This window comes from Echiichthys vipera (genome assembly GCF_963691815.1).
Source record: "Echiichthys vipera genome assembly, chromosome: 3".
Taxonomy (NCBI): domain Eukaryota; kingdom Metazoa; phylum Chordata; class Actinopteri; order Perciformes; family Trachinidae; genus Echiichthys; species Echiichthys vipera.
This window is the reverse complement of record NC_139828.1, coordinates 11,884,735-11,903,214: the sequence shown is the minus strand read 5'-3', so window position 1 is coordinate 11,903,214 and position 18,480 is coordinate 11,884,735. Positions and strand designations below refer to the sequence as shown.

The window sequence follows — 18,480 nt, the reverse complement described above, 5'->3', positions numbered from 1 at the left end:
GGGCAAAGTCGGGCCGGACGAGCTGCAAGCTAATTGAAGGTAGGTCAGCAGGATTTCGGGAATGCAGGGCATCTTCGGGTGAACATGTAAGGGCTCAGCTTCTAATAAATATATTTATTTTGCTGGACATCGTATTCAAACCACATTACAGTGGGTATATCAGGAGAACAAAATATTAAAAGACAAGAAATCAACAGTTAATTTACACAACTCAAACCCATATTTCCCTGACAGAAACATGTAAAACTCAGAGAATAAAAGACAAAGAGAGCAACAGAGAGTCTTATTAAAGCTTAGTGAGGAGCTCATCTTTAAACCACTTGGAAAGGTCTGCAATAAAAGTTTGGACTAAGGGTGCAACATTTTGTGAAAACCAGAATGTGATTGTGCTGCAGGTTTTTTTACCTTGCAGCAGGTAGTCAGTTGCTTCATTCTCAACCTCAAGGCTGAGCTGCCTGGTCTTCTGCAGGTACTTGAGAACAAAGACATTGGGGGCAAAGTGGATCATGTTCTGCTCCCCACATCCAAAGGGCAGCCGCAACAGCTTGTCCAGGTTATTCAGAGTTGGCCCCATCACATCCCCTGATACAAGTGCACACAAACACACATACGATTTACTGATCTATGGCTTTAAGAATGCACATAGAATGTAATATATAAGTAAATGCTTCTTACACATAATAATACATATATGCATGCCCACAAAACAATGTTTACCAATCATAAATGCTGTGGCCCTCTCAGATCCAGGCACCATGTTGTGTGGGACCCCCAGAGTGAAGGCCTCATTATGGTTCTCATCAGAGTCTTCCTTCCTCCAGATCTTAAACTCTCCAACTGATCCCCAGCCTGTTGAGAAGCCTATGTGGTGCACCTGGATGAATAAACATTTATTATTATTATTATCCATAAAGATAAATTACTGCAACTACTATATAAATGCCATAAAAGAGTCAAACCTGTCCAGGGATTTGGCCTGCCCACTGGAGGATCACTGATTCATTGGATGGATGTAAGCCATGGCCCACCTGGAGAGAATAATGTAGACAAGCTAAAGGCAAACACTTGAATACACAGAATAGTACACAAATAGATAGTAGTCAACGAGAAAACATTACAAATCAGTGAACCCACTTTAGAAAGCAACTGGTGCTTTTTTTGGACTCCCTCATGGTGAGCACTAATAATGTCCTTCTGCCAAGTGTTGGTGATGCCAGTGTGATTCACTCACCTCCCACACACAATCACAAACATGCAAACAGACCCATGTAGAGCACATTTCCTCTCTGGTACTAGAATTTCATTGTGTAATCACATTAAACCAAAGACCATGCAAGGCCGAGCCCCACAGCTCATTCAACCCAAAATGACATCGCCCCCAAGAAAATAAATGAATCCTATTGGGCTCTAATACGCATGCTTTTAACTGCTGCCTTTGTTGATTGGTGCAAGGCTAATGCTGGGACTAGGGAGCAGTGTGCCAGTCAGAGAGTGCCATGCGAGCACCAGGCCATGGATCACTGAGTGTCCTCAGTGACATCAGCCTGTTAAGCGTGACCTTACAGGGAGACATGCCAGTAAAAGTGGCGCCAGTCCTCCTAACACACAGACCCCATGGCCTGCTGAGTCTTTTTCACTCTGTTCTCTTTGTGTCGGAGGCGGAGCATCCGCTTATGATCTGAACACAAATATGTTGCACTTGTTGGTGCAGGATATTTCATCCTTCTGTCGGCTCTTCTGTTTACCAACTCAACAGTCCATCACTTGTTGCCAAATCCATCGCACAAAACCAATACATACATTTATCCAATCCTTGACAAACAGGAGCATCAGTACTGGAGATTGAATTTGTACATCCAAAGCATTAGAACTTAATTTGTATTGTTCAACTACTTTCTTCCACAGTTCCTTTATGTCCTTACCTGTATCATGCCTCCCTTCCAGCTGATCCAGAAGCTGCGGAACTCGTCCCAGGAGAGGATGCCTGGTGTGGCGGCACTGATCAGGGGCTCGCCCATCTTGCCCAAGGAGATCCAAGAACGAGTGTTTTGCCTACCCCCAAGTACGATCTCTAGCATCTCTGCACTGTCATGGGGGCTTGCAGAAAGGGCAAAATGGGCATCGTTGTGGGTCTTCACTGCCACTTGGAACTGGTTCATCTTGGCTGGCTTTTTCACATACTGATACTCATACTTGTTGGGGGTGGAAATGTGGATTCTCTCTGAGAATGGAAACATTAAATACACTAAACTGGCAGCAGTTATGGAGCACTGGTATTGACATTATGAATACAACAGTTTAGGGATTTAATCAGGGAAATGACACAAAACTATGCTCTCCCATAGGTCTCCTGACAAATTATTAAAACTTATATCTCAGGAAAATATATCCAAACTGACCATTGGGACAGAAGAAGACACTGTAGGTGTATTCCCTGGGAAGGCCTTCTGGCTACAAGAAGGGAGGAGAGGGCAAGAGAGGTAGAGAAAGAGAGCCACATGAAAGAGAAGGAAAGAGGAAAAGTGGGATAAATCAAGAAAAAAAAGGTTCTAACAGATTATCCCAACACAATTCAAACCTAATACTGAATAAATACAATAAACAAATGAAGTATTTAAAGCTCAATATCAGCTCATTTACCTCCACCTGGACAGTCCTGCGGACAAAATCCAGGCCTATTGGGGTCCTCCTATCGTCCACGTCGTTTCCCGTTTTTCCTGTCTGGAGTCCATCTGAACAGCAGCTTGGTTCACTGTAGGCAATAGCACGGGCTATCGGGGCAGCAGAGAACAGAATCAGCTCTCCATATTTCAATAATGTCACAGCACAATGTCACCCCTTTGGTTGTCTCATATGTCTGTGGAGTGTTGTACCTAGCCAGTCGCTAGGTTTGAGTTATTGTCCACATCTATATGCAGTATGTAACATGCTGAGGGGCAAGCCTTTAAAATGAGTCTGCCTAGAGTTAGCTTGGTACTTGGGACATTTCTTATTTGTTTATACAGTAGATATCATTACAAAGTACTTCTCAAGAGTAGTTATGACATGTGGGGGTTATTGTTTTGACCTTTGTAGACGCCAATCTAGATATTGAGGCCTATCCTATATGAAGAACTTCAAAGTCATAGTCAACATACCGTACATCAGAACAATGTTGGAAAATTGCCAAGGGATTTGGAATTTTTTTTTGTGAAGTTGAAAAGTCACTAATACCTGGATAAGGTTGTATCTCTAGTGTCATTTGCGGACATCAACATACGTTACAAAGGAAAACATGTCTGTAAGAGGACTCCCAGTTCTCTTGCTGGGGAGCACATTGGAAATGTGGCCCTGTGCCAGTGGCGTCTCTTTGTGTGTGTGTACTGAGAGGGAAACACAAGGGGCCAGGGGACTAGGAGTGGGGCCATGGGGGGCCCATTGACCGCCAGTGACCTGCAAACTCATCAACATGCCACTGAGTGTCACAGCACAGCTCTGGTTGCTCCCCCATTGCTGGCCTGCTTTGTTCTCACATGCGTTCTGGAGGGGACTGTTTATAACTCTGGGTGGGTGACCAGATCACACACAGCTCAGCCCCTTGGCCAGCAGAGCTCACTTAAGTCAAAGGCTTGCCTTTTTGTAAGGCATCACACTGAGGGCACTGACGTCCTGGGGAAAGACTCCTATTTTTCCCTTAAGAATTCAAATAACACTTTTTCTATGACACACCACAATGTAATCCTTATTGTTTACATTAGCATCAAAACTGAAGAAAACAAAGGCTGAGCCTGCCTCTGTTCTCATCAAGAGACAGGGATTGTGTTATATAAGAATAGTTGATCGTAAAGTGTTGCAGTAATTTAACTTTATTTGCTTAACTTCTTTAAGTCAATATTAAGTTGCTTTGTTGCTATTTTTAACAGTAATACAACTATTCATTACATCTATTATACTGACCAGGAGTGAAAATGCATGTCTGGAGAAAATTCATTTCTGTGTAGTGCAAATGGATGAAATGTCTAATACCTGGTCAACTTTTGCCCTATGAACTTTGCCTTGCAAATGTCATGACATTATGAGAAACTGTGCATGGACCAAGAGAACATTAAAAACTTTCTACCCTGCCTATACAATTATAGGCAGACAATTTTAATGAAAATGAAAAATGATTTGTGTATCCGTCTTGTGATTCAGATCTGCTCCAAAATGTAATTAGTTCTTCCTTGGCCCATGCTACACTCTTCCACCAGGTTTCATTAAAGTAGTAGTAATTATGGAATACAATATAGAAATCAAGAATCCTCATTCCTTTTTGACCAAATGGAGGGTCAAAGGACATAGGGTGTCATATGCTGTACAGGTGTAAAGCTCCCTGAGGCGAATTTGTGATTTGTGACATGTGATGTGCTATATAAATAAATGGACTTGACTTGACTACCTGTGATGTTTGCAGACCCCAGTTCAGTGAAAGACAATACGATGGACGTAGGTGTAGCCTCTCCAGGAGCAACGCACTTCTTCCTGGTAAGGTGGTGCTTTCCAGGGTGGCCAACAAACTTTATGCCTTTCGGAACTGAGACTTTCACATGAACCTGTGAGAGGGGAGCAGAGGAAGAGACAAATCAGAGGCAATTGATCTTCTCTGACAGGCTGCAGTGACATCATTTCTGCCGGCACGCCCCTCCCTCATATAGCGTGTTCTCCTCAAAGCTCAGAAAGCGAGGGAGAATTTTTAAATCACATAGTGAATTTTCCATGCTGACTGACTCATGCTTCTCAAGCTCCCTGAAGGATTAAGTTCTACTCATTGTCCAATTTTCACAGAGGGCTCAGTAATGCAGAGGGATCTTTTAACTGTTCTTTATCCACACGCCACAAGTCATAAATAACAGAGGAGAAAATATAGGAATCACATGTTACTGGAGTGGACATCAAAGGAAGGGCTACTCTGGTTTGTATATTCACCTAGCATGACATCAGGGCAGCACATGCACAGACCATTTAACAGGCTCATCTGCAAACATCATGATGTCATCTGTGTGGAGCGCAGGATGGACCCATTTAAGGCCAAGACAGAGTTTGGAGGGCCATTCAAAGTGAACATACTTCTGGGCTAATCTCATAATTTCACATTACAAACCAGCGCTTCCTTTGGGGACCTGTTCCAGTTCCTCAGTGCCCATGGCCCTACCTACCTATAGTTATTCTATAACAAGCACAGTCCCGTTTATCACATTGTTTTGACATCACACCCCCGGTTCTACGAAACGTAGACATAAAAAAAAAAAGGGCCATCACAGTGGTCCCTACTCAAGTCATAACACTACGAAAAGCTACGTGTTGAGACTTAACACTTGCATAAGACAAGTCATTAAAATCAGATAACACTTTTTTGCCGTTATTATTTGGTTTAGCAATTTAACCCCTTTTTCTGACAACTTTGATTTGTCAATTTCCCATGCCCTTTCCTTGTTGATGCCAAGTCCCACTTTCCTTCCAGGAAGGGTGTAGACTTTCAGAGTGTCTTCTCTGATACATATGAAGTTGCCAGCGACTTCTTTTCACTTGACAGCAAGGCACTAGACCAGTAACGCACACGTAAGTTAATTTAATTACTTTTTAGACTTTTTAATACCACATAGAATATAATTTAATACCTGTATCACCATCAAACAAGTATGAAAGTATGATGGAATACGGTCTCTATGGTATGTTAGAGAATCTTCCAGCAGTATATAAAACAATAATTCCTAATGATATAATTAATGTAATGAACGTGATCTGGACCTGTTTACCTGTATGTAAGTGGCAGAAATGGATGGTTGATAATCTGCTACTTCACCCACTTTGGGGTGTCTTGAGGACGAACCGAGGGTGGTGCAAGATTTATCATATCATTGTTAATTTATTGTGTGTTTTTAATGTTTCACTAACTTAAAAAAAACAGTAACATTTACATTAAGTTTGTTTTATATTATGTCTTCAAACATATCAAAACAAAAGGGTTGGGTGGCTCGGGGCACTATAACAAAAATAATATTTGAAGGGAATAATTTGGGAACCACTGGACTAATCCATAGAAAATGGTTAGTTAATTTAAGATAATTCAAGTTATGAGAGTATGGCCCTTTAAGCTCTATCACTGTAAAGAAGTGGTGCCCTCATCATCTTCACAAAAATGTTTGTAGTGTGCGAAGGCAGCTGTTGATAGCACCTTATAGCACATATGCTGTGCTGTGAAAACATAACTTGTTTCCTGTCCATCTGCCCTCTCGTTCATCATCTTACCTCAGAACAAGTTGGCAGGTAGTTGTAGACAGTGAGGGGAACTTTGGTCTGCTCCCCTCTGATTAAACTGTAGGGCAACGTGAAATCAACAAAGAAGGGCTTGAAGGTACGAAGCTCCGCTCTCTTTGCTAAGCCGAACCCCTTTTCCTCTGACAGGCCAACAGCTTCTGTCACCCATGTGGTGATTGAATCTGGCACATCCAATCGTAGCTCGGCTTCCCCTGTTTCAGAGCTGTAAGAGACACATCTTGAGAACTTGACAGGCAAACTTAGCTGGAGAGTGAATTAAAAACATTTTTAGCATCCTTTCATGATTTTATAGAACGCAAGCAATAAAAAGGCACAGACTACAAGGAAGGGCTTGATGAGTCACTGTAGATCACTTTTATGTTAGTAACACCTGTGTCAACATCAACATCTGCACCACTGTAACTACAGCAAACACTCTTAAATGGATAGGTGTGAGGGACAGTCAGGTGTTGCCCTGATCTGTTTCTCTAGATGAAACGGACTGAGCTCATTATTGGCAACGCATATTCAATGTTGGTCTTGGCAAACTGTTGCAGGACATAATAAACTTGAAAAACTCCATGTACCCCCGTCCTTTTGATCAAAGTTGCCCAAAATCCACTTTAATAGACTTTTAAGGGAAATCAGAGCTTTGGACTTCACAGGAAATTAGGCAGAGCTGAAGTCCCATCCAAAGGAATCAAGCATATGGAAATCTATGGGCAGTTCATTTATATTGGCTGAAAATGAATAGAAGGAGCTGTTGAGAAAGTGACAGTCCGTTCCAAGATCGCCCAATTTAAATGAGGCGGGGGGATGGGAGGGGGGGTAGCTGGACGCTGCTGGAGTGATGGAACATCAGGCTTGACTTGCACCTTTCCTCGTCTCACTCCCCTCATCTCTTACTCCCTTCACTCATCTTCACTCTTTACCCCTTTCTTATCCCATCTTCTCCCTCTCCTTACTTATTACTTATCTATATTCTTCTCATCACACCTTTCTTCTTTCCCCTTCCTGTTCTACCCTTCTCTTGTCTCCTCTTCTTTCCCTTTGTCTCCTGTCTGTTTCATCCTTGCATGTTTTTGTATGTTTGCTCCTTCTCTTCCCATTCTCCACTACATTTCTCTACTCCGCTAAATGCTTTAGATCATAACTAAATCCCGTATAATATAGACAATCTGGTGCACCTGATATTTCTATCCACAGGCATGTAACACACACACACACACACACTCACGCACACACACAAAATATTTATACAAAGATTTAAATACCTGACGTTGAGGCAGTGCCACACCCAAGTCTCTGGGAAAAATGTACGCCTACACTTCTCTGCTCTGCAACCAAAACACAAGCTGACATCAATAAAAGGTTTCAGCTGCTCACAATAAAACAACACCATAATTGGAAAATGTATTATTCTGAATTCCACACTGACAATCTCTAAGTCACGTCATGTGTTTAATGTTCATCACTTGAGTGAGAGGAATTCGTGAGAATAAGGAATGCAGACCTAAACTATAGACAAACCAACTGAACTAATTTATTTTGTCATGTTTTTCTTCTTTCTTGTTACATTACTCATTTCAACCTGATTCAACACAGGCATGACAAATACTTAAAAGTGTATTTATTTTCATTATTACTTCCGTACTACTTTCATCAAGTAATTTTTGCTCTCTCACGGGTTTATTTTTGTTTTCAGAAAAGTACATGCCTAAGTAACTGTGTGTGGTCCTGACAAAGATCACAGTAGGAAGATCGGGCATTAAGCAGAGTGGAATAAGTAACTCAAATACAGGGACCCTTAATGGAGAAACCAGTCTATGAGAGGAAGCTTGTCTATTAAATAGTAATTATATTTTATCCGTTAAGAAAACTTTTCTAAGAGCCACACCACAGTTGGAATAGGATGACACTTGTTGATGCCCAGAGGCGGCCTCTGACCTCTCTATAGCAGGTCCTATACCTGTTTGTGGGTCGAGAGTGCATGGCAGCCACTAAGGTGGAGGTGTGCGGCTGGAAGGCAGGAACGGCCTCGTCTGTGTACATGCCTCCACTCTGCCGGTGGTTTAAACTCACCATATCTGTCATCACAACCAGCCCTGTTTCCTGTGTTAAACATACAGAGCAATAAAAACCCACACACACACACAATGATTACTTTTTTTTTTTTTTTTATCACTGTGGGTTCTTTAACAAAGTGTGTGTTCTCACTGAGAAAGCGAAGCGTGCGTCTTTGGTGATGTCCCAGTGCCATGGGAATACAGAGGAGCGTCTGCGTCTCTTTGATGACAGCCCAGGCCACCAGAAGTGTCCGTCATCTTTAGGAATGCCGAAGGCATCAGAAACGTCAAAGTCTGTCAGCTCTTTAAACACCTGCCCAGAAGAAACACATTCATTTACGATTTAAATAATACTTAGGTAAGACTTAAAAAAAGATTGAGACACATTGGTGGATGTCGTGATAGTGAAATATCACTGTAAACTTAGGACCAACCTTATCTGGACTGAGCTGGAAGTCAGGCTTTAATAGATAAAGGCTCTTATCCACTGTGGCCACACACACACAGGAGCCTTTTTCTCCTCGGACGTGCAGGGTCACAGGGTCCCCAGGCAGGGACTCATTAGCCGACAGAGAAACAGTAACCTGCAACCAAAACCACAATATTGTTTTCAATAAAATTAAAAAGATACATTTTTAGATGAATTAATTAATGAATCATCAAAAAATAGTGCCAAATGCCAATTTTCTAAAAAAGTTGGAACCAACATTTTTTCCTGATAAACGACAATGAATAAATGAATAAATTACTAAAGTTGTTTTTGGTTCATTTTCTGTTGATCTTTTAATTAACTGGCTAAATGTTTCAGCACTAGCTGGCAGTGTTGCCTTATAGTTATTAAGAAGCAACGTCGGTATCATGTACAGTGGACAATCATCAGTTTTTGAGTGTTAACTAGAAGATTGAAGAGAAAAAGTTGAGGTAATCACGGACATCAGATTAGAATACATGGAATCATAAATAAAAGAATTGTGCACGTACTGTATGTATATAAAAGGGAGTACAAAGCATATATGACACATGTGAAGGTGAAAGATATGAAAATAAGTCAATAAGGAGTGACCAGGTGAACTTATTCAGGTAATTAGGAGTGACAAGGGTGAAAACAATGACCAATTAGTAATGACAGAAGCAGAGGAAAGGAAGGAAAAAATTTAATTAAATATGAACCTTCACCACATGTATAGTAAAATAGTGAGACGTGGTGGGAAACGTAAAGACAGGGAGTGGAAAACTACAGGCTTTGAAAAAGGGAGGGATGGTGAGAGTCGGCCATAAACTTTCACACTTCAAAACTATTTTTCAGCGGTGCGCAGTCACAAATTAGCCCTGTTAATCGGTTCCGCTGCCCTCCTTTCACCACTCTGTAACCTGTCATCCTCTGCTGTCACGACCCCACTCATCTGCCTGCGGCTTGCATGGCCCCTGTCTCGTCATGCCCTCACAACCCCCTCCACACACACGCACGCACGCACACACACACACACACACACACACACACACACACACACACACACACACACACACACACACACACACACACACACACACACACACACACACACACACACACACACACACACACACACACACACACACACACACACACACACACACACACACACACACACACACACACACACACACACACACACACACACACACACACACACAGAGTGTTGTAATGGCATACCAGGGAGCTGTAAATACTTCAGGGAGTTAACTCCACCTAATGCAGGCAGGAACTGGGGAGCGCTCCCAGGCCAACACAGCTGTTTGTTTACAGACATTACACTGTGGACAGAACTGGTGCATGGATACTTGGACTTGGCTCCCAAATGTATACAGACTACAGGTTTTTTTTATGAATTGTTACATAATAATGCTATTTTTATAATAATTAAGTCACATTGAACAGCAGTGTTTGGACGAGGAACTATAGGTTTAATATATTAATGTGTGTCTATATTAGATAAAATGCATTTCTCTGGATAAAATAAAGTTTATAAAGATGTTGTAGTGAATAATGCTGATATAGATCATATATCACTATAAAGCCATTCTGTGTGTAGTAAACCAATGGGCAGGATAAAGCAGGGAATAGGCCTGACACTATTTTTACAATGCAAATTGAAGCCTTATGTTTCAAGATAATGCAAACCTGGTTCTCAAAGACGGGCTGGATAGGGATTTGCAAACTGTCCGTGACCCCTTCGCCATTCTCCCTCACATAGTAGACCAGCAGACGACTGAGCGGTGCCATGCTGTGGCTGACAGGGAAACGTAGATACGACACACAGCTGTCCATCTCGGCCTGGGAGGAGGAGGAGCCTGCAGCACCTGGCAAAGTAACGGGAAAGGGGGTTACAGTCTGGTATTCTGATGTTAAAGACATCTGTGATAAAGATGCTGGGACATCGTATTACACTCAATCAAAAGAACAGACAGGAGGAATCACTTTCATAAAGTAGTGACCTGCTGACTGCTACTACGATAAACTACTAAAAAACCTCTTTAGGCTTACTGCTTTGATATTTTAACTGCTACCACATTGAGTAAAAAACACAACAGGCCTCCGAAAACAGTTTTTCTGCACATCCCAAATCTTTTAAAATCCAGGAGATGAAAACATACTTACCAGAGGCAGAAGGAGGAAGCTGGGTGGTGTGAACGTTCTTGTCAAAGGTGACTGTCGCCCTTTTTCCTCGGTGCGAGGCGGTCAGGTTGGCTGGTTGTTGGCCTGATAAGATGATGTTCCCTCTGGATGCCACCTCATAATGCAGGGTGAAGTTACAGGGACAGGTGGATTTGAAAGCAACTTCTGCTTCTTGGCCGACCTATGCACACAGAAAGATGTAAATATGATGACATCATATTGCTGATGACACTGTGGCATTATGAGGTATAAAATCTAGACTGAAAAGATGACAGTACAGACCTTGAGTGGGGCGCTGGGGCTCTGGATCTGGATGTGACACCTGCTGGGAGAATACCAACTGCTGATAGACAGGTAGCTGGGTAGGTACTGGTCTCCTACTGTCTTGTCATCAATGGACGTCACCTTGGTCTATGCAAAACACACAAAAATGAAAAAGTTTTGCTTAAGATTACCTTCTCACGTCACCTTGTTTACAGCACCTAACACTAGAAACTACTGCCACTACAGCCACTGACCTCGAGCCAGACATACTGGGCAGCAGTCGGGATGGAGGGGATCTCAAAGGTGGCCTGGCCGTCCTTGGAGATCAGCTCACTGGTGTAGACGTTGTCCTTGGGGGTAAGCTCTGCCTTCACACGCACCCTCACCCCATCAGCTGGACTACCATCAGGGTAGGTCACCTCAATCTACAGGGAGAGAGTTAACAATCAGTAGGTGGAAAATACACAAAGCAGACAACCAATAAAAGCCAAATGTATCAAACAGTAGGTTTTTGTCTACATCTTCAGTCTCAGAAGTTACATTTTGCTGCCTCACCTTCCCTTTGTAAGGCAGACCAGGCTTGAACTGTTTGCGTGTGTCTTTGGAGTACTTGATGTCAATGAGCTGTTTATGGATGGGTGTTGAATCGTCAAATGTGGTTTGCCTGCTCCCGTCTATGCTGGTCACGGACGCCCAAATGCTCACAGTGCCCCTGAAGTGATCGGCTACATCCAAGGGCATCATGTCTTTGACACAGAGGCTAAAGTTGGCAGAGCCTTTGATCTGAGAACAGGGGAGGAGTGATCTGGTATTGTGAATGTGTGTAACATAATTAAGCCCTAACTAAAAATTCAGACAACACAATCAACAATCTTATCGTAATAGCAGCCTTGAATTTGCTATTAAATTCATAAACAGGAAAATTAACACACAGTATCAGGAATAAATAAACTGACCTCCATGTTTTTAATCACAGGATGGCCCATCTCATGACGGTAGTAGCCCACTCCATTCACTGTCATATTCACTGTCAACTTCCCTGTCACTGGTTTCCCAAACATGTACCTGTACAACATTGACTTGTCAGACCTCTGCATCTACAAAGCAGCCAAGGTCAGTGAATCAAGAAGCAACTAAAAAGCAGGAGGAATGTATTAAAACAGAGCTATATGTATTACCATGATATGTTTGAGGAGCCAAACAAAAGTCCCCCTCACAAAAGACGAGGGGCACTTTTTTTTAATATATTCTGTGATGGACTTAAAGTGACTTACTTGGCCCTGACAGTAGCTTGCTCGCATGAGCTCAGATCACGGATGTAGTGTGGTGGATCGATCATCAACTCAAACTTGGGCATCACTGTGAGGGAGGTGACAGAATATTACTTCAGCTACATTTTATATTTTCAGTGTTTTATGTTTTGTACTCTTTATTAGTGGCATTCTTCATAAAAGAATGATTTTCTATAATGACACTCATTGCCGTAAAGCTTCTTCTCGTTCCCAAAGAATCAGAATCACGTGAAATTCATTTCTGAAACACTAAATGGAGCTTTTGAAGTTTCATTTGCTCCAAAGATTTTCATTTTCAATTCACTGAAGAATATCTCAACTAGAAATAAAAACACAAGAAAAGAATTACAGTGCAAATTTACCCTACAAAGTACCCTTGATAAACAATGCTATTAACAGCTGTGCGTAACTCTCTTTTAAGTTCAGGGACTCACCATATTTCTGCACTTCAAACGACTTGTTATAGGTGTGGCCCTGCACCTCCACAAAGATAAACCACTCTCCAAACACAGGCTGGTCAGACAGGGGGAAACTCATGTTCACAACGCCTATAGGACAGAGAAATATAGTTAACACCTTCGATGCTTGAGGGCTTGACAGTGAGTAATCATATACAGACCACCACATACACTTCTTTTTAAGACTGAGTTAAATGAGCAGTACTAGAATTACAGTGCATGTCCCCAAAAGTAGACATTTCATCACTTCAGTAAAAATATTAGAATGCAATGAAATGTGAATTTCTAGGCTGCACAAGGATGGTACAAATGCATGATGAAGATGTGGCTCACCACAGCAGATGGATTTAAGACTTTTCCACTGGACCATTCTGGATCCTCTTGGATCCTGACGGATCAAATTAGAAGTTCAGAAACCAGGGTTAAGATGACACATGTCACATTTAACTGTTAAACTAGTGTATGTTAGTCATTAATGCATATTGTCATTAGTATACAGTTGCAATGTCATATATTTTGATTGTTGAGTCAGGTCTAACACTCCTTCAACTGAACTTGACCCCGAGACCTGGCTCCTGTCACAGATCACTGTCAAAATAGTTTTACAACTTTTCCTCAGGTGATAAACAGACTGCAGGTAAGAGAGTAGTAAAAGAAAACATCCAAGTGCTTGTCATTAGCTACAAGTCATGCATGGGCTTCCCGAAGCTTGTTATGAAACAGTGGCGTGTTATTTGCCCTAAAAACAACTCAAGATCTGGGAAGAGAGACAATAAATGAGCAAGGGAAGTAAGTACGAGAGAGGGAGACAGTGTGTGGGGGGTTGTGGGGGGGACTGATAAAGACAAAACCGAGAGACGTGAAGAGACGAGAAGAGAAGAAGCTCCTTTCATGTTGTTTATCCTTGTACTGTTCCAAAGAGCACCCTGTTATCTAGGTGAGCTGCCCTAACTTCTGCTCTGTAATCTCCGACCAGGCTGGGAACTAAAATTGCCACCGTCCCCTGGGTGGTCCCGCCAGCCTCCACTCACCAAAACATATGCCTCAATCTGCAAGAAATGAAAAGAGAGAGAGAGACAAGAACAAGACATTATGAATCAGAAACAAACTGCAAAGCCAAGAGAGGATCCTAAGCCTCTTTCCAACGCTTCTCCCCACTCATTCCTTATCCAACAATCATCCATCTGTGAAAGTGAGTATTGCCCTGTACCAGCAGCAGACCTTTATAGCTGCAAACATCAATAAACCGTCTGTCTGCACAGTTGCACAGTATATTTGGAGCCATTGCTAACATTCCAAGAGAAATGGCTCAAGCTTGGCTCCAGTAAATAGGTAACTGTACATTTCTCTGCACTCATGGCCGAGCAGGTTTTTCCTTTCATTTAACAGTTAGAGATGGAAAAGCATGTACTTGATAAATACTATGTTGTTCTATTGCAGATGTGATAAGGTTAAAATATTTTTGCAATATATATTTTAACACATATCCTATTCATTTTGACTATTAGTCAGTTCTTTATGGTTTGTTTGCCTGGTTGCCTTGAGTTGTGTGTAATGTTTATAGCATTTAACGGTTTTAAGTTTAGGTTAGTTTAGCGGTGCAACTTTATTTCCTTTAAAGCAACATACATTTCCAATTACCTTGTCATTTACTGGCCTCAGGTCAGGGGTGACTGTGTAGACATTGATGAACACTAAAGTCAGAAAAAGAAACAAACACAATATTGTAAAAACAAAAAAAGAACAGCAGATCAATGAATCTCTGGCTTATCAAGGACAATTTTCTTCATAGTGCCGAATCATACCGAAAGTTATCTCAAGACACTTTCCCTATAGAGTGGGTCTATACCGCACTATATTATGATTTATTTATGATTAACAGAGACCAAACATTCCCCCATGAGCAACAGCAAGTCAGACTTTAGCAATATTGCGCACAGTGGCAACAAAAACTTTACTTTTAACGGGCAGAGACGTTAGAACAGACCTGGCTCTATAGTGGGAGGCCATCTGCCAATCAGAATACACCATACTACCTATCAGCATCACCATCGTCTGTTTGTACCCAGTTGCAACATGTCTGCATCTTTGGACTCATTTTATTAATCAGGTTTGATTCTATGACAAAACCCTCTCAATTCTCTGCATTGCTGTGCTGCGATTAACTGATTAACTACCAGGTGCACTATGAGGTAACCTTTATGTTTGGGTTTGTAGACAGGCTTGTCGGTCTGGATGAAGACAGCTGTGCCCTTGCTCTCCACTGTGACGGTGGTGTAGTTGTGGAAGATGTAACCTCCCTCTGTGAGGTGACGGTTCCCCCACACTTTCAGATGGGCCTGACCTCTTAGTCCAGAAGGAACCTGGTGGCACACACACACAAAAAAAGCAAACACAAAGAGGATCAGGGCTGGATTTACCAAAAGTAAATTAGGTCAATGGGGGAAGGATTGAAATGTTTCCTTGAGGCTGCTGTACAAAATTCACCTGAATTTGAATCTTTTAATACTTTTATATGGAACAAAAGTTACAGCATAACAAAAGAGCCACATTTAAACACCAGAGGAAGATGCCAAGCTATAACACAGCACACTACACATGATTTTATTTCACGAGAATGAGGGTGGAGGTTACAGGGAGGGGAGAGAGCGAGCGAGAGAGAGAGAGAGAGAGAGAGAGAGAAACAGACAGAGGGGAAGAATCGAGTTGTGTATACTAGATTGATCTATTCCAGCCTTCGGGGGCGGCGGACCATACATGCACGTCAACAGCTGTTGCATATTATATTGAGGCTGTTACCTTATTTCCAATGAATGAGCAGAGACAGATGTTGCATTACAAATAATGTTAGTGTTGATTTGCATGTTGCCTGAGGAATGTGCACACAACGGACAAGAGACTCTCACTACTGTGCAGCTGTCACCACTAAACAGTGCCGTTGCATATTAAACATCTCTGGAAAGCAACATGCAACAAGTACTGTAGGACACTGCTGGGAAAACAAATGAAGCTGAACACACAGTTTAACTCACCTTTAGTTTGATGGTGCCTTTGTCTAAAAAAGAAACAATGAGATATTTTAATGTGGGGGTAATATTTTTAGAGTATTTATGTACGTATATCTCAGTTTTCAGAAATCTGCTTACACATCTGTGAAAAACTATTAATATCTAGTAGTTATGAGAGCTACCAGACGGAGTTTGCCAGGAAGTGTTCAGCCTGGGTTAGCAAGAAATCCAGCTGCAGCCTGTCTCTATGCCACTCTGAGGTACAGCAAGCACCATCTATTAATGGTGCTGTCAAACAAATCACACACTGTATACACTAAGTGGCTGGTGGTGTGGGCTGAACTGATGCCTCCAATCAAAGATAATGTCTATGAAAAGCATAGCTGGTCAGGAGCACACAGTGAGGACAGAGGTCAATCAGGCTCACGTTGTGTGTTCTTCAATCTATGTCTGTGTTTTTGCCAGCCTGTCTGTCTAAATGCCTGCATTTGTGTGTGTGTGTGTGTGTGTGTGTGTGTGTGTGTGTGTGTGTATGTATGTGTGTATCATCTCTACATCCTTTGAATAAATCACACAAAGGGGGTGTCTCATAGCTCAACTTGTTAGTGCAAGCTCCCTCTCTAAAAGTGATGCATTGTGCCAGTGTAACCTTAGCTTTGTTCTCACCGAGCACTGAGCCGTGGCTGTGGGCAACCGTCTGTCCTTTCACCGTCAGCTGCACCTGGACGCGTGTTTCTGCTTTTGCATTAAAGATGGTTACGCTCACGCTCTCCTCCACGCCTGCTCGAAACACCGAGGGTGCAGCGACTAAATAACCCCTGTGAGAAGAGCAGGAGAGCAAGGCGGCAAAACAGAGGGAGAGGTGGTGGCAGGAGAGAAGAAGTCATATCGGTGAACTTAGCATAAATTCACATTTGTGTCTTGCGTTCTCCCGGACCCGCACGCACGTCCACATCCACATCCACCAAAACACACATACAAACAGGGACATTCCACATGGATTTGTGCAGCGAGATCAGGTTTAATTGCAATAGTTACCAGGGACACAGTACCTGTCGGCCAATGAGCTTTGTGCTCTAGTGTTCTCTTTGGGTGGTCCGGCACCTCTGACAGAACCTTGGCGTCTGTTTTTGAAAAATAACGACTGAGATTCCACACAGTCACTCTGACATTTAATTGAGGGAAGGAGCCTGTCACTGAGGTCACAGAGCAAAGGTCATTCTTTGATGCTTATCAACAGGCTAGGGGGGAAAAAAGCCCAATTTAAGTTTTATTTGGATGAATGAATATGCCATCTGGAGCTGAGGGACTACAGAATAATTCATTTTATATGTAAAGCACATTTCAGTGTGGTCCTGTATGACTTTATCAATAGTGTGGTCGGGGTAAATTCAGTGGTATGTGGAGGAACTGATAAGAGCTTCCGTCAAATGATGTGTTGTGTTTGATTAATAAAAAGTTACTTGTCTTGAGAAAAGAAGACCCGGTCCAAAATGATTATGCCACCCACATGTGGCAGAAACGATATAATACCTGAATATCTTGTTTTTTCTATTTCAACTCTATTTTTTAAGGAAAATAGGCCTGTTCACCTCCTGAAAACTTAACTGAAGATCACACAAATTAGGAGTGAGCAAAGCCTCGAGCACAAACCCAATTGCATGCCTGAGAGAAGGATCAGGTGGTTGGCATTACAGCACTACAGCATTACAGCCGTAGGCAACTGCAGTTCCTGAGAGAGAGTCATGAGAAAATCCTCTGGAAAATAAGGCTTCGGGAGAAGGAAGATCATATGAGGAAATTGACTGTGTGCGTTTGATCTACAGTGAGTTTAACCAGCTCTTGGATGAGCCCGGATCAGGTGGTGGAGACCATGCTTATTTCAGTCACATGGCTTGATGTACTCAAGTTCTCATTGTTTTTGCCCAACTTTTGTCCTCAGTTGAGAGCCGGTCAGTGCCTGAGAAGGATTTGTGTTCTCTTTTTTTAGTTGAAGTCTTTAACAGTCCGTTCTTTCTTTTAGTTCAGTCACATGGTTTTATGTTAGAATATTAGCTTAGCCCTTTGCTTTTTGCTCAAATTTCACCCTCAGCTGAGCTGTTTAACACTTGAAAAAGATTCCATTTTAAATATTGTTCGTTAATTAACTGCATATAACCAGACTACCTGGAAGAGCTGTTTACTGTTAACACAACTTTCAAAGTCAGGATTGAGCTCCAAGCAGCTGACAGCAGCTTGACCAATGGCACCAACTAGACAAAAATCTGTTTCGCCTCTTTTGCCTCAGGGTCTGGAGGAATTGGGTGAAATATGCTGCTGTCAAACAGCATGTTTTTTAAAATATTTTTCATTATTTAAACTGGCATGAGAAAACTTCTCCAAAAGTTGCATATACGGTGTATTCCAGGCATCACAGCAAATTCAGCAGAGCAGGCTGCCTCTCAATTGTTCCCTTTGTGA

The 18,480-nt window shown here is 42.1% G+C and overlaps 1 protein-coding gene across 2 annotated transcripts in view; it reads right to left on the bottom strand.

The window, feature by feature from the left end:
• The window catches only part of cpamd8 (C3 and PZP like alpha-2-macroglobulin domain containing 8), a 43,762-nt gene that overhangs the window by 24,170 nt on the left and 1,112 nt on the right, over nt 1-18,480 (bottom strand). For both annotated transcript variants that reach the window (XM_083911638.1, XM_083911639.1), the window contains exons 2-27: nt 16,687-16,838; nt 16,045-16,067; nt 15,210-15,375; nt 14,654-14,706; nt 14,044-14,061; nt 13,346-13,400; nt 12,989-13,102; nt 12,537-12,621; nt 12,219-12,327; nt 11,818-12,045; nt 11,517-11,687; nt 11,281-11,409; nt 10,981-11,179; nt 10,504-10,682; nt 8,777-8,926; nt 8,494-8,655; nt 8,246-8,388; nt 7,551-7,613; nt 6,268-6,499; nt 4,418-4,571; nt 2,641-2,771; nt 2,400-2,451; nt 1,923-2,221; nt 960-1,028; nt 718-874; nt 406-582 (exon numbers count right to left, since the gene is read on the bottom strand). In XM_083911638.1, the coding sequence (XP_083767764.1) occupies nt 406-582; nt 718-874; nt 960-1,028; nt 1,923-2,221; nt 2,400-2,451; nt 2,641-2,771; nt 4,418-4,571; nt 6,268-6,499; nt 7,551-7,613; nt 8,246-8,388; nt 8,494-8,655; nt 8,777-8,926; nt 10,504-10,682; nt 10,981-11,179; nt 11,281-11,409; nt 11,517-11,687; nt 11,818-12,045; nt 12,219-12,327; nt 12,537-12,621; nt 12,989-13,102; nt 13,346-13,400; nt 14,044-14,061; nt 14,654-14,706; nt 15,210-15,375; nt 16,045-16,067; nt 16,687-16,838 (3,470 nt within the window). The remainder of the gene's footprint in view (nt 1-405; nt 583-717; nt 875-959; nt 1,029-1,922; nt 2,222-2,399; nt 2,452-2,640; nt 2,772-4,417; nt 4,572-6,267; nt 6,500-7,550; nt 7,614-8,245; nt 8,389-8,493; nt 8,656-8,776; nt 8,927-10,503; nt 10,683-10,980; nt 11,180-11,280; nt 11,410-11,516; nt 11,688-11,817; nt 12,046-12,218; nt 12,328-12,536; nt 12,622-12,988; nt 13,103-13,345; nt 13,401-14,043; nt 14,062-14,653; nt 14,707-15,209; nt 15,376-16,044; nt 16,068-16,686; nt 16,839-18,480) is intronic.